This window comes from Zonotrichia albicollis, chromosome 5 (assembly GCF_047830755.1).
Source record: "Zonotrichia albicollis isolate bZonAlb1 chromosome 5, bZonAlb1.hap1, whole genome shotgun sequence".
In the NCBI taxonomy this organism is placed as follows: domain Eukaryota; kingdom Metazoa; phylum Chordata; class Aves; order Passeriformes; family Passerellidae; genus Zonotrichia; species Zonotrichia albicollis.
Genome location: NC_133823.1, coordinates 27,404,644 through 27,418,835, shown reverse-complemented (window position 1 = coordinate 27,418,835; position 14,192 = coordinate 27,404,644). Strand labels below are relative to the sequence as shown.

The 14,192-nt window shown below is 37.4% G+C and overlaps 1 protein-coding gene across 1 annotated transcript in view; it reads left to right on the top strand.

The window, feature by feature from the left end:
- Positions 1-14,192, top strand: part of DCHS2 (dachsous cadherin-related 2) — a 112,206-nt gene that overhangs the window by 76,888 nt on the left and 21,126 nt on the right. The window contains exons 11-15 of the mRNA XM_074541160.1: positions 3,497-3,631; positions 3,872-4,081; positions 5,333-6,190; positions 10,872-10,979; positions 13,755-13,966. Of these exons, the coding sequence (XP_074397261.1) occupies positions 3,497-3,631; positions 3,872-4,081; positions 5,333-6,190; positions 10,872-10,979; positions 13,755-13,966 (1,523 nt within the window). The remainder of the gene's footprint in view (positions 1-3,496; positions 3,632-3,871; positions 4,082-5,332; positions 6,191-10,871; positions 10,980-13,754; positions 13,967-14,192) is intronic.

Below are 14,192 nucleotides of genomic sequence, written 5' to 3'. Positions count from 1 at the left end.
AACAGAGCCTGCAAATGTGTGCTTATTTTTTCTGACCAGAGAGGGGCACTGTCATCCAAGATTTTCAAGCTGGTTGAGCTGTGAAGGGATAGTGGAAACTGCTCCGGGTTTTAAAGAGGCCTTATACATGCTAAAGAGTGTTAATGCATTACATTTCAAAAATACACAAAATGGAGAAATAAGATGTGGGGATGGTTCATCTCCTCAGTGAATCACATGTAAGGACTAAACCTGAGTCTGCTAAGCAACAAAAAATTCCCTCCAATTCTTCAACTACCTGCTCTTTTGAACTGTCTAAAATGCACAGCATATGATGTTACAGTTAGTCCATGTGCTGGAGCACTTACACAAGGTCTGTGTGATAAATAATAAAATCTGGAAAGAGAGTTAAATATTACAATACTGCCATCTTTGGCCCAAAGGTAGTCTCAGCTCTGTAAATTACTTAATTTTTACTGTGGGTTCACTTTCTGTACTTTCTTTAGAATTGTGTAAGATTGTGCTATCTTAAAAACAGATAATGAAACTTGTTAGCAAAATAATCTTATGTATTCAGTAAGATTTGTAATTTTAATGTAGAACACATATTGATTACAAAAGGCTGATGTGGGCTCAGTAGAGGTATTATATAGAAAAGACATTTCCCCACAAGTATGTAAAGTATTTAGAGATTAGGAATGTGTAGGTATCCCTGTCTGTTATGATCTCCAAAACAGCTGAGCTGTACTGTAGTCTGCCTCTGTATCTCACTCTTCAAATATTTTCTTTCTTTTGTGGATCACAAAAAAGGTGATACTTGAAGAAAGATTCTAAGATAAAGGAGGCAACTGAGAATTTGCTTGAATTCTTCTCCCTCCCCTTATATTTTTTTCACCTCTTGTGGGAAATACAGCAGAAAGGAACTTCCCAGAGCAGTTAGTGGGAGGGAGTCGGGGTGGCTTGGCAGGGTGGAGAAGAAGGGCATTCCAAGTGTCCTGGGTGGCACAGTGTGTGCCTGCCTGTGCAGGCACTTTGGGCTGGAGCACTGTTGTGGCCGATTGTTCCTTCCTGCTAGTTTTTTGAAGTACATTTTTCAGTAACCACAGTCCTTCTGTTGGGTCTTTTTCTTACATGTGCATGATTTGGCCCCATGTCGTGGGTGTGTCATCCCATTGTTTCGAATTAATATTGAAGTGATGTTCCTAATGTAAGAAAATTTGATTTATATAGGAGCCATATAAATATAATGCTACTCAATTTTCTTACATTTTTGGAATAAAATTACTCCTGTCATGGTGTCCTTTTTTTTTTTGTTTGTTTTTCCATACTCTGAATTGCAGTTCACATCCCATTAATATTTGCATAGTCTCAGTGGAGGACTTTCTTCCATCACACTTTTTTGTTCTCTTTGTATGTTCCCCGAGTGACCACTGGGAGGAACCAGTCATTATCAACTTTTTGTTTTCTTTTCCTTTCTTCTTCAATCTCTGTGACTGGAAGGGGGTCTTTTTTTGAGGAAATCACAAGTAAAACTTCTGACTTTGGAATGGTTGTCTTTCACATGAATATCCCTGAAGACTTTTGTTCAGCTACCTCCCTCCTGTACATTACAACACCTGCACTTACTGCATCTCTATGTTGCCTTACTCTGGGAGCCTTTAGGGATCCCACCATGCCCTCATCCCTACCCAGCTGACATCTGACAGCTCAACATCAGCAAATACAAGTCTAAAAGATGATAGCATTTGAAAATATGCAAGTTGGAAAAATACATATGGCAAAGCAAAGATACCAGCAGCATATTTAAGATAGATCAGGGTTTTTCCTTGAGGTAGGTCTTTGCAGAAGACTAAACTAGCAAACCAAACAAGTATTTGGCAAGGTCTCCTTTTAATCTGATGTGCACGTCTGTGGTTCAATAGTTGTTGTCTAGAGCCTTAGGAAAAAAATCTTAAAAGGTTAATAGGAACCATTGACTTTGAGTTATGAGACGGGCTTACTGCCATCCATTAGACATTATTGTAAAGTCCTGTAAAGATGAAACTTGAATCTGAATTTGGGGCAGGGGGGACATTTTTAATTTCAGTTTGTAATTTCATCTCCTAAAGTGTGACCAGTGCTACTGAATAATTAACCAGCAGGTTGGATTGAGTGCAAATGTGCTAGCTGCTGTTCTGTGGTGTGTTCCTGCATAGAGTCAGCATGCTCTTCCTTCTGGGCAGGGTGTGCAGCTTTTTCCAAATGCTACTTTACACTCCTAGCAGTTGGATATGAGAAAGGAGTCAGTAAATCTTTGGTAAATAAATGTAATTAAGATGTCACATATCTGTGTTTTTTAAGGGTTAAAAGTTTTAACTTCAGCATTGTGTGAACAGTCAACTTGGATGGCACCCATGTTTTTTCAGCCCTGGTTGTGAATAGTGTCCATTGTCGAATCTGCTGGAGAAGGAACTGGGTTGAAGCAGCTCAATTGCAGGAGGCAAGAAGCTAATATTATCAGACCTGCAGCTTTTGTGTCTCTTTTTTCATCTGTAGCATATTGGTGATAAAGGATAGATAAATGCAAGCAGAACTGTGAGTAGCTTTTAAAATTTAGTTGAATAGTTGGGCAGATCAGATAAATATATGTTAGTAACCTGAGACTTTGAAGACATTCACCTTGATTGTCTTCACTGATGTGATTTTTCTTCCTTCTTCTGTAAAGCTGAAAGGACTTCTGTAAGTCATTTTTCCTCCTGCTGTGTATTGTACACATCCCTCCCTTGACTTAGTTTAGGTGCAAATGCATTCACGGTAGTAATTCTCTTAATCAAATTTCAGTAGCACTGTCAACCACTTAACAAAGCTATTCAAAGGCAAATGAAGTCAAGTATGTTAAAACCTGTAGACTCTGTTTCTTCCCTCACAATTGTATTTCTCCATCAACTCCAGTGCAGATTGTCCTGTGCTTGACTGCAGCAGATGAGAACAGGCAGGCAGTGTTTTCAAATGACTAGAAGTGTCATGTAATTTTTCAGGTGTACCAACTGTCTCTGCCCTACTCAACATGGGAAAAACACAGAATGGTTGACTGGAATGTAAGAAAATGAAAAAAAAATAGGGTACAATAGTCAAATCGTTCAGGTATAATGTAGAATTAAACTAATTAAAGGCAATAATATAGGTGTGATGGAGATGACATTATACTTTCCTTGGGAGGATATTGAAATGAGAAGAAATATGAAAGGAATTATCTTACAACCATAATAGGTAAGAATGTTGAGTCTCATTTCCTGTTCAACTAAGGTGGGCAACTTTGAAAGAAAGGTTTCTAAAACCTTTAAAAGTTTCAACCTATTCCCTAGAGGAAGATGGGAAGGCTAATATCCCTGCACTATATACAACTGGTAGGTCTGATCAGGAACTGTATAGAATTGTCATTCAGAAGAATCTGGAAGGGAAAGAAAGAGACAAATAAGTATACCTGAATGTGAGGAGAGTTGCCATGTTTTACTAAGATTTCTATTCTGTTTTAAAGGGCTGAATTCCTTGCTTCAGTATGAAATCTTACCAGGAGCTGGTTATGAGAAATTCAAGATGAACTCAGACAGTGGAGAGCTCGTAACAGCTGCATCATTGGACAGGGAAACCCAGGAGGTTTTCAGTATTAAAGGTAGCAGTGTGAAATATTTGTGAATGCCTCTAGAGTGGGAAGTGAGAGTGAGTGAGGTGTTACTATCAGCATTACTTTTTTTCATGCCTTCTGAATTCAATGCATGTGGTAGGATTTTCCAGTACAGAAGAGCATATGCTTTTTTGCATAGCACAAATAACTCTTCTACTCTGATATTATTAAAGAACATCTATTGTTACAACCACTGAATGAAAATTGCTTTCTTTTTATTGATCTTAGTTTTGGTTCGGGACAGTGGAACTCCGTTGCTGTCAAGCACAGTGACAGTAATCTGCACAGTGCTGGATGAAAATGATCACTCTCCCACATTTCTTCTTCCTCCCTCTGAGATATTTATTCCAGAGAACCAACAGCTTTCTGTTGTTTACATTATCCGGGCTGTAGATATGGATGCTGGCAATAATGGAGCTCTAAGATACAAAATAACTGGTAAGTTATATTCCATCATTTTATTAGTATAAATCAGGGAAATATTTAAACAGCAGCATACAAGTTTTAGGCTAGTCTTGACTTTACCAGGCCTCCTGAGCTCCCATGCTTCTTTTTAGTGGAAAAGAAAAGAGAGATCTTTCACCCTTTTGTCAGCACTCATAAGCACTACCCAGGCATACTTTCATTCTGCGTTCTGGATTTGAAATAGTGCAGAACAGTGAAACAAAAAAAATACCAAATGCTGGAACGAGGCATTAATCATGAAGGCATAATTTTTGTCCTTTTTGTTATAGTTGTAGAAGTCTGAATGTAAATATTCCCTTGAAAATATACCCAAGAATTAATTGAAATTTATTTATTTAATGCTATTTATTAAATTTTATTTTGTGAGAGCTTCTTTCACCCAGCAATTAATAATGTCATACTTGGCTTCCATGTTGCCAAACTCTCCCTGGGTCCACTATGCCAATGTAAGCTCCACAGCTGTTCAAAGCCTCCTGTAGTATCTTTGGATACTTTGCTGTGCTTAGTTTGCTAAGTTTGCTGTGCTTACTTTGGTTTGTGGCTCTCAGCAATAGCTCAAATGTAGGCAGAGAGCTACTGTGGTAAAAACCAACACATTTTTCTTTGAAGAAACAGTTATGAATTCCTTTTTTTCCTTGGTTTTGATGTTGTGATCTCTATGACATTTAATTTTGTTACCTTTGGTCTTTTTGCATGTTATAAAGTATGTAAGCCATTCACTGTTACTAAAATTGCTGACTTTTCAGTTGACTGCTTCATATTTATTCCCAGTGCTCCCGAATCATGACCTTGCCCAACTCTTGAATTCCAAGAGATAGGTTTGTAGAAGAGAACTAGAAGCAAGCAATTACAATTGTCAGCAATGCTTCATAGATTTGTGGAATTTGTAACTAAGGTTGGGAAGAGGTCACTTCGTGGAGCAGCCTAGATGCATGAGCTTTCCCAAACCAGGTGGTCTGGTTTGGGAAAAAAAGATATGCAGCTGGCCAAAAGGCCAGTCTGTAAATTCTTATGACTTTCTGCATTTGCTATCATTGTCTCTCACTGATTTAAATGAAATACAGGTTTTAATTTGTATGAGAAATATAATATGTGAAAGGCACATGAGCTCACCAGCTGTATGAGCATTGGACCTTGTTATTGCAATTAGTATAGATCATTCACAAGGGGTTCTTTTTTAGAAGTGGTTGTTAGTGATAATTTCTTTTTTTATGTGTTTGAAAGGTGGAAATGTTGGAGAATACTTCACACTAAATAACACATCAGGCAAGCTGCTGGTCACTCGTAGCTTAGACAGAGAAGACATCAGCAATTTCACTCTTGTAATTGAGTGCCATGACCTAGGCAGTCCCTTGAGAAGCTCCACTGCACAGCTCTATCTAACAGTCTTGGATGAAAATGATCACAGCCCCTTGTTTGCGAAGACCCAGTATCAAATCTCTGTGACAGAAGACCTGGAGGAAGGCTCAGCCATCCTGGACCTGTCTGCTTCTGATGAAGATGCTGGCCTGAATGGTGAAGTTATGTACTCCCTTATTGATGACACCTATGGAGCATTTGCCATCAATAGTGCCACAGGAGCCATTGTTACTACAAAGGCACTGGACAGGGAGACCAAGTCCCAGTACACTTTTAGGGCTGTGGCAAGTGACTGTAGCCCCCATTTTCCGAGGAGCACCACTGTCAGTGTTGCGGTGCATGTTAATGATGTCAATGACAACAATCCTGTCTTTTTGCAGAATCCTATCAGGGTCTTTGTGCCTGCTGAAACTGCTGTGAATGAGACAGTTGCCACTGTGAGAGCAGAGGATGTGGATCTGGGATCAAATGGAGCTGTTGTTTTTAATTTGATGACGACAGAAACTGTATTTCAGGTCGATGTGAAGACAGGTGACATCATTCTTCAGGAGCCCTTGGCTTCCAAGGACTTCAGTACCCAGCTGCTAGTGACAGCTTCAGATCTAGGCATCACACCTCGAACAGCCACAGCTGTGGTCATTATCTTTACAGAAGAGCAAGAGGAGGTGATCTCATTCAGCCACAGCCTGTACGAAGGAAGTGTGCCTGAGAACAGTGCAGCAGGTGGGCATGAAATCCCTCTTCTTGTAGTTGCCAATCTCCCCTCTTTTTGGAATTGAAATTGTAATGAATAGTATAGGGAAACCTTTTTTTTACGTGCAGCAGCAGGGAAAAGTTAATGTGGATGTAGCCAATACCTGTTTGCCCCTTTCAAATGCACCAGCATGAAAAAGATGCAATGGAGGAGGCATTGTCTCATCATCAGTGGGTTCAATTCATTTAGCAAAATTGCTTTAATGATGGGTGGACAGCATTTACTTGTTGTTTTGCTGAGCAGTGCACACAAGCTCAGATGAGCTGGGTGTTGGGAACCAGTTGCAACCTGACATTTCTTGTTTTCACAAAACCCTTCACAAACTGTAGCTTTCATAAATACCTTGCTGAAGTTTTAGATTTCGCAGAAGAAGGAGAAAGGGGAGTAGGATGGGGTAGGGAAGGTCGGAGGCCATTGGTACGTGGTCACTTGGACATGCTTCTACAGTGTCTCTCTTGGTAGAGACTACACTATGGAATGCCACCTATAGACTAACCAGCTTCAGTCACAAGGTGCTTACAGATTTATTTGGATTTGTTCTGGATATTGATGACAATTACTGCGCTACTTTTTATCATTCAAAGAACATTAATAGTTATCCCTCCAGCCAATTAGATGTGGTATCTTCTCCTGCATCAGGGTCTGGCTCTGTCCTGATGAGGGGCAGAAAGGAATGGCTTTTGCGTATTTCTGTCCACAAATCTCACTATATAATTGGCCAGATGTATTTAAAGATCTGACTTGCACTATAGTCTCAATTAAAACAACCCATGAGATTCACCTTGAACAAGTAATTTCTCTTTTATAATTCAAACTTCACTCAGTAAAACGAAAGCAGTATTCCCTTATATCCTAAGGGTTTTGTGAGACTAGTGGATTCCTAGATCTTGAGTAACAGCCTATATATTGGATTATGAATCAGTAAATAAGAAGTGTGTTAGTAATTTTGGAAAACCAATCAATATTGTTGGATGATTAGAAACAGAAGAGAGAGTGAAGGGTGAAAATGGCTTCATGCAACTGATGGTTGCAGTAATTACTGCTGTGGTTATTCAGCCATTCCTTCCTCTGTGCTTGTTTGGGACTACAAGCCAAATTTTTTAATTGTTACATTTAATAAAAGAAAATAAAGATCAGAGCTTTATGGCAATAGATAAACTGCTCTGATCCTAGATTTTTTTAAGTGTAGATGTGTTCCTGGATCAGGCTAAAAAGCCAGCCTGAAATTAGAGAAATGCCCCAAGGAACTGTGGTATCAGAATGCCGTTGTGTTCTCCCATTCAATCTATAGAAATATAATTAAGATTCAATTTAAGTTGTTTTGATTAAAGGAAATTTAGCAAAGCTTCAGGATAAACAGGCGGATTTGATCACAATATGTTAGTTTGTGTTTAATAATACTCTTATTTGCTAAGAAGATCAAATTCTTCTAAGAATGTAAGAGATTTTACTAAATACTAGTACCGCTTCTCTTTGTTTATACTATTTTCCATTTTTCATAAGCATAAATAAATATCAAATATTTTACATTTCAGCGGGAAGAAAAGCATGATTGTAATTAAAACTCTCATAGAAGTTAGCTTATAGGATAGATGTGATCCTGGGACCCCTACAAACGTGAATGGTACCAGTGTATTCAGTCCAGGGAAGATTTACATTACATACTGATTATTTGTAGAACTGGTATTAATAAATGTGGCTTCTCTTCATAATTTTATTTCTGCCTTAACTGATGGTGGGGGAAAATGCTATGTTTATTTTAAAAAGAATAAAAAATGTGAATAATATAAACAAAAAAAAACCCAAGCCAAGGGTCCTTAGTTTTAATTTAGTCTAAACCTATCAAATGGGCAAGTGCCTCAGGAACTGGTCCTTGTGGTCACATTTTCTTTAAGTGTTTAACTTCCAAGTTTAATGACCTTTAGAAAACCCCACTTTTCTAATTTTTTTGTTTAATATTGAATATTTAATGTCTTTAAATACTATAAAGTGTTCTACAGGAGGCACTTAGAAGCTAATCAATAAATAATCAAGTGACTACTCTTCAGAAGGTGAAAAACCTTTATTATTTACCCAGCTTTTAGTTGGATGGTTGTTTGCATAACACTTGGAGAAAGATTCACCAGTAAAACTTCTTGACTCCTCTATTTTCTTTTTCTATTAGATATCAGATACGTATCCTCTCATTCTTTAAGTCAAAGAATCACAGAATGGCTGAGGTTGGGTTAGGGACCAAAAGGGTCAATCTGGTGCCACCTCCCTGCTCAAGCAGGGTTATCACAGAGCACATGGCACAGGATTGTGTCCAGATGGTTCTTTAATCATTATCTCCATGCTCAGCTTTTCATTTCATGGCAATTAAGAGGTCTGAAGAAAAAATGGCGAGGATGAACACAGGTTAGATGGCAGAGGACAGTGAAAAGAGACTACTATAATGAGGACTGAAGAAAGTGCTACAGTGATATAGCAGCTCTGTGTGGTGCTGGTGTTAGGACATATATATAACAAAAAGCCCTATATATAAAACATATATGCCCTAACAAAGAATTCAGCAAGTGTTTTGGAGCTGATTTGGCCAGGTAGGCAAATGCTGTTCACTCTGCCATGTTTTGGGTTTGAGTCTGCAGGCGAAATGGAAGGATCTAGGCTGTATAAAACAGTTTGAGAGTATATGCAGTCAGAAGGTATGCGGAAAAAAAACATTTAAAAAACCCTGGATTTTACATATTTTACATCACTCTTCATGTCTTTCAATATTTTTTACTAATTCAGAGGTCAATTGCCTAGCATTTCAGGCCGATCTGACTGCTTTTGCTTTGACCCTGATCTCCCTGCTGCGTTGCTCTGTCTTCAGTGCTGAATGTGTTTTGCAGAGAGAAAGCTCCCTTTCACTGATTTCTCTCTGTTAAGAGTTATATGATGTGACCTCTGCTTGAGGCAATGTCTGAATTGGGTGTGATTGGAATGGCAGGTTCAGCAGATGGACGTTTTCTATTGCTCTTTATCTGTATAGGGCCTGTTTATGCCACAGCTGACCTCACACTTTGGTCATATTTCTCTGACAATGAACTGTAAAAATTCACTGTTGGGAGTAATTGTTTTCTGTGAAGGGTATCAGAACGAGATTTGTACTCTGCTAAAAAGAAGTTGTAAACAATTCTATCTGCGTGAAAAATGTGGAGCTTAAAGATTAGGATAGGAGGACTCAGACAAAGAGTTTATTAACCTAACTTCTGAAAAACAAGGATACAAGTAGAAATGCTGCTGCTTCCTTTGTTTCTGATAGTATTTATTCTTAAACACACAAACAAAAAGATGCAGAGAGTGTTAGAAGATAAAGAGGGATATTCTTCAGACTTTGGGGTTTTTTATCTCTAACTCTGCTGTGAGGATGGTGTGAATTATTGTCCTTGCAGCTTTCTGTAGTAAACCCAAGTTGCTTGGCAATGAAAATTCAACCTACAGGCCCTTTTTTTAGTTCCTAAAAAACTCTAGGTTAGTATTCATATATCTCTCTTTACATATTGAACAGATAGATGTTGATTCCAGAGCTTTTCTTACAAGTATATTGACAAATATAGAAAATCACATGTCAAAATTGGCATGCTTTTTCTTTTGGCAGACAGATTTTGAAAGCAAATAGTAAACCCTTAATAGAAAAATTCTGGTTTCTAAAACATAATATGTAACTGCTGAAGTAAAAAAGGTATCAGTTTATTGTAATAGCAAGGTTTCCTCTCATTTTTTATACTAAAGTCTTTTCCTGTGACATCCTGAACACTGACTATGACCTTTGTGATACAATAAAATAACTAGTTACCTCTAATGCTGTTTGAAAGAGCTCATGATGCCTTGTTCCCTTACAGTTGCATGGAAACAATTACAATTTAATTAAATAATTAAAATATTAAAATCAATGGCCATATATGCTAGACAATTTTTTAAATCACTTGAAAATAATAATTATTTGGAAGTTGTGATAATGCCTTTTGAATTTACTATATTTTTGTTAAATGTGTTGGTTCTGAGCAGGATAATTTGAGTGCCACGTTTCCCCTTTTTTTTTATTCCAAACAGGATTTCTAAATCATGTCTCCTGCATTCTATGTTAAATTATTGGTCTTTTAATGGAATTTGGATTATCTGTGAATTGACACATAGCTACGCACATAGTTTCATCTTTTCCTTCTCTTGATCAAAAGGTGGCTAAGTGAAATTATGAAGGATATTTAAGGTACTGTTCAAAAAGCCAAATTGAATCCTGATAAATGGAGAAAAAAAAAATAAACTTTCTTGTTATTTGTGGGTGACATGATGCACCACAAACCAAAAAAGAATTAGATATGACTTCAGGTAAGAGAGAAAATTATTCCTGTGAGTTTGCAATTAGGAAAAGTTAAATCTCATAATTTTATTTAGGCAGGTAAAGTTGTTATCAGATGTGTAATTTACTGAGGAAGAAGGTATAGACAATGCTTTGTCTATGAATTTGTTATATAGGAAAAATAATGGAGACTTATTGTCTACTAAACTAATGAATGAGCACCTAACCTAGTACGAAGTTGTGTTTCTGCTATTTATATCAATACTATAATATTAGAACAAAGCCTTCTAGGTTAACGCTATGAAAATGTCTTATTGCTTCCGTAGGTACATCACTTCTAACAGTAGAAGCCTATGAGCACAAATTTACAGGAGAAGACATAAAATATAGCATCTTCAATGACCAGGAAATATTCTCCATACACCCTGTTACAGGTACATTTTATAATTTGTTTTGAGTGTCTGTGTGTATTTTGGAGCATTAGCAAGTTCCTACCACAAGAACAAGGGCTAGATATCATAAGAGTACTCCCTAGTAATAATTCTGTAGCAATGAGCAGGTCATTAGTAAATCCAGGCACTATTGTAGACTTGAGGTAAAAAGAAATTGAGCACCAGTATACCTGTTTAAAACACTCAGTTCTGATTTACTCTTGATCACCAAGTGTTGGGAGTTGATAAACTACTGCTTTGTCATTCAAGCTGAGATTCTAACTTGTTTCTCATCATACAGTTTCCCAAAAACTCAATAAACAAAATCCTTCAAAACACTTCTAAAGTAGAAGCATTAGACTCTTGTTTATTTTAATGCTCTTTGTTTCAGGCAAACATGAACATGTTTTAAAGTCAAGCCTGTTTATTTTTTTAGTGATTGTATTTGTGTTCTGCAGCAGTTCTGCTTTCACCTGCTCTTTTGTCAGGAATTCCAGGTGCAGGAGGGTGAGGTGTTCTCCATGTGCATTTACATTTACTCCTAAGAGAGCACAGCTACCCTGGTTACCTCTCAGCTCCTAAACATCTGCAATATGTTTGCCTTCTGAATAGCTGCAGTCTCTCTTTTTTGGATGGCATATAGACAGTGTAAGCACTTTTCCTCAGAAACAGTGTAAATACTTGTACCCTTAATAAATAGCTTTATCCCTGAGTTTCTGAAGACTTTACCTCTGATTATCATGATGTCTCCAGGAAGCAAATGGCGTACCACTAGAATAATTTTTTTAGATGAGGGCTGCTTGAAGTGCATACTTTTGATTTTCAAGTCCTTCTTATTTCACTGAAATAAAACTAGAGAGATTGGCCTTAAAGAACATCTTAGACTCAGGTTTTTTACTGAGGAAGTGGATCTTTTCCAATATCACTTCAAAAAAAAAAAAAGAAGAAAATTCAAATGTTATTTTCTCTTTTTTTATCAAGCTGGGCTGAAAAATGGTTATGTGATGCTTTGAAGGGTCTCATAAGCACTGTCTTCACCAACAGGAGTGGAATTTCTATAGCAGTGAATGTCACAGGCCTTCTTTTGAGACCTTTGATCCATTGTGGTTTCTTGTGTTTCCTTTCCTCTGAAGCCTCTCTTGTGTTTCTTAGAAAAAATTAATTGAAGTTCAACCTTTAAAGACTTTTGAAGAGCAGTGCTTGCATAACATAGTTTTGACGCCAGTAATTCTCTGCCTCTTGCTTCTACTGCAGAAGTATTATGAGCCGTACCAAAATTTTGCCCTGTCTGTAATTCATATTCTGAACAGCCAAAGACCTGCTCTACTTGCCTTTTCTAGCACTGATGTTAATTAACCACACTTTGGAGAAGACTCTATACCATTTTCAAATTTTTTATTATGATGTAGAATTGTAGAAATAGTAGGAGATGACTCAAAGACATGAACTAGTCTGTCCCTCCGATGCAGGAGGGGAATCAATTGTGCCAAAATATGACAGAAATTTGTACTGTCCTTAAAAACCATCAGGGACAGTGATTCTGCAAAACCTCTCAAAAGTCTGCGAAAGTCTTGGCAATTGGAAAGTTTTTATTCATATTTATCTGAATGTTTACTGAAATGTTTTAAACTTATTACTTAATCTAGTAAGAGTAGACCTAAGACAAAGGCAACCCCCCTCTTATTTGCATATTTAAAGATTGTTACACTGTTTTTTCTTCAAGTGCACTTCTGAAGAATGAGCAGCTCTGGTTCTTTCACATGTTTGTCCTAGGTGGTGTACCTCAAACTTGATAAACTAATTATTTGTTTCAGTCTTCACTAGAGCCTTTCAGTTTGCTCTGTCTTCTGGAAATGTATTTCTTCTACCACTGTCTGTTTTCTTATCTCTGTAAACAGAATGTGATATTTTGAAGTGTGCTGAAAATAAAACACCTTTGAAATCTTTATGTTCAAGATGCAGGTCTATAAACAATAGTTAATGTTTACTTATCCTAGAAAGTAAAAAATAAAAAGCACTAGTTTGGGGAGTCAGAGCTGATACATTCTTAAGATAGCCCAAGTTTGGGATAACAAGATTCAAGACATCATTACTGAAAAGTCAAGCAAAACTGAATTTGAATTCTAATTAAAATTAATATACAAATCAAGTATGTTTTATGCTTAGGTGTAATGCAGAATTATGAGTACGTTCCTAGAACATTGAAACTGTCTATGGATTTCCAAGGACATTTCACGTTTAATGTGGAGGTGGCCAGTTGTGCTTGTCATCTCAATAAGTCTCATTCTTTGTTTATTTTTGATGGAGCTCAGGGGAAGGAGGCTCACTGCCTCAGAAGGAGTGAGTGTTTTGCCTGTGTGTCAGTCAGATACAGAAATTGCTACAGCTGTTGCCTGATGTGGATTTTGGTGGAGGACAAGATGTAGCCACTGTCAGATGAAGGACAAGAGTCTCTCCTGATGTGGCTGTCTCACTGTCGTGTGCTGAGGAGGAAACATCATGCAGACACTTTGTCTCTATTCTTCTGCTAGCAAATTGGCTTAGTTTTTGGAAATTGCCATTGTAGTGGTGGTTGGTGAAAATTTAGCTATCCAAGATTTATTCAGTACCTAGGATGTTGGGGTGATAGTAGGTAGAAAAAGGACACAACGGCAAGCTTGTTGGAATTCTGTCCTGTGACCATGACCATGTATGTTTGGACATAACTGCATTTGTACATGTTTTTTCCTGAATGAGTATGTCACATCTTGAGATTTTTTTCTTCTTATAATAAACCAGGCACAATCACAGTAAAAGACCCAAAATACCTTGATTATGAAGATAAAGGTAAAATACATCTTACAGCTGTGGCTGAAAATAGCTTCCGTTCAGTGTTCTGTGGAGTGACAGTTTGGATTCAAGATGTGAATGACAATACACCTAAATTTGAGCAAAGCTATTACAAAGCATCAATATGGGAAGGCCAGAGTCGTAAAACAGACATCATACAGGTAAGTGAAAGTATATCTTAACAAGCACAGTGCTGTAGTTCAAAAGAAGTTTGGCTGATCTGTTAATCACTACAATCCTGTTAGCTCTGTCTTGGACCATTCTGTCTTAAAAACTGGGAGTAAGGATCTTGGTGTTGCTACTAGTCTGCTTGGATATCTAAAATATTACATGATTCTTTCTTCTAGACCATATTTCAGATCAGATAATTCATTCAGGTCTGTTGAG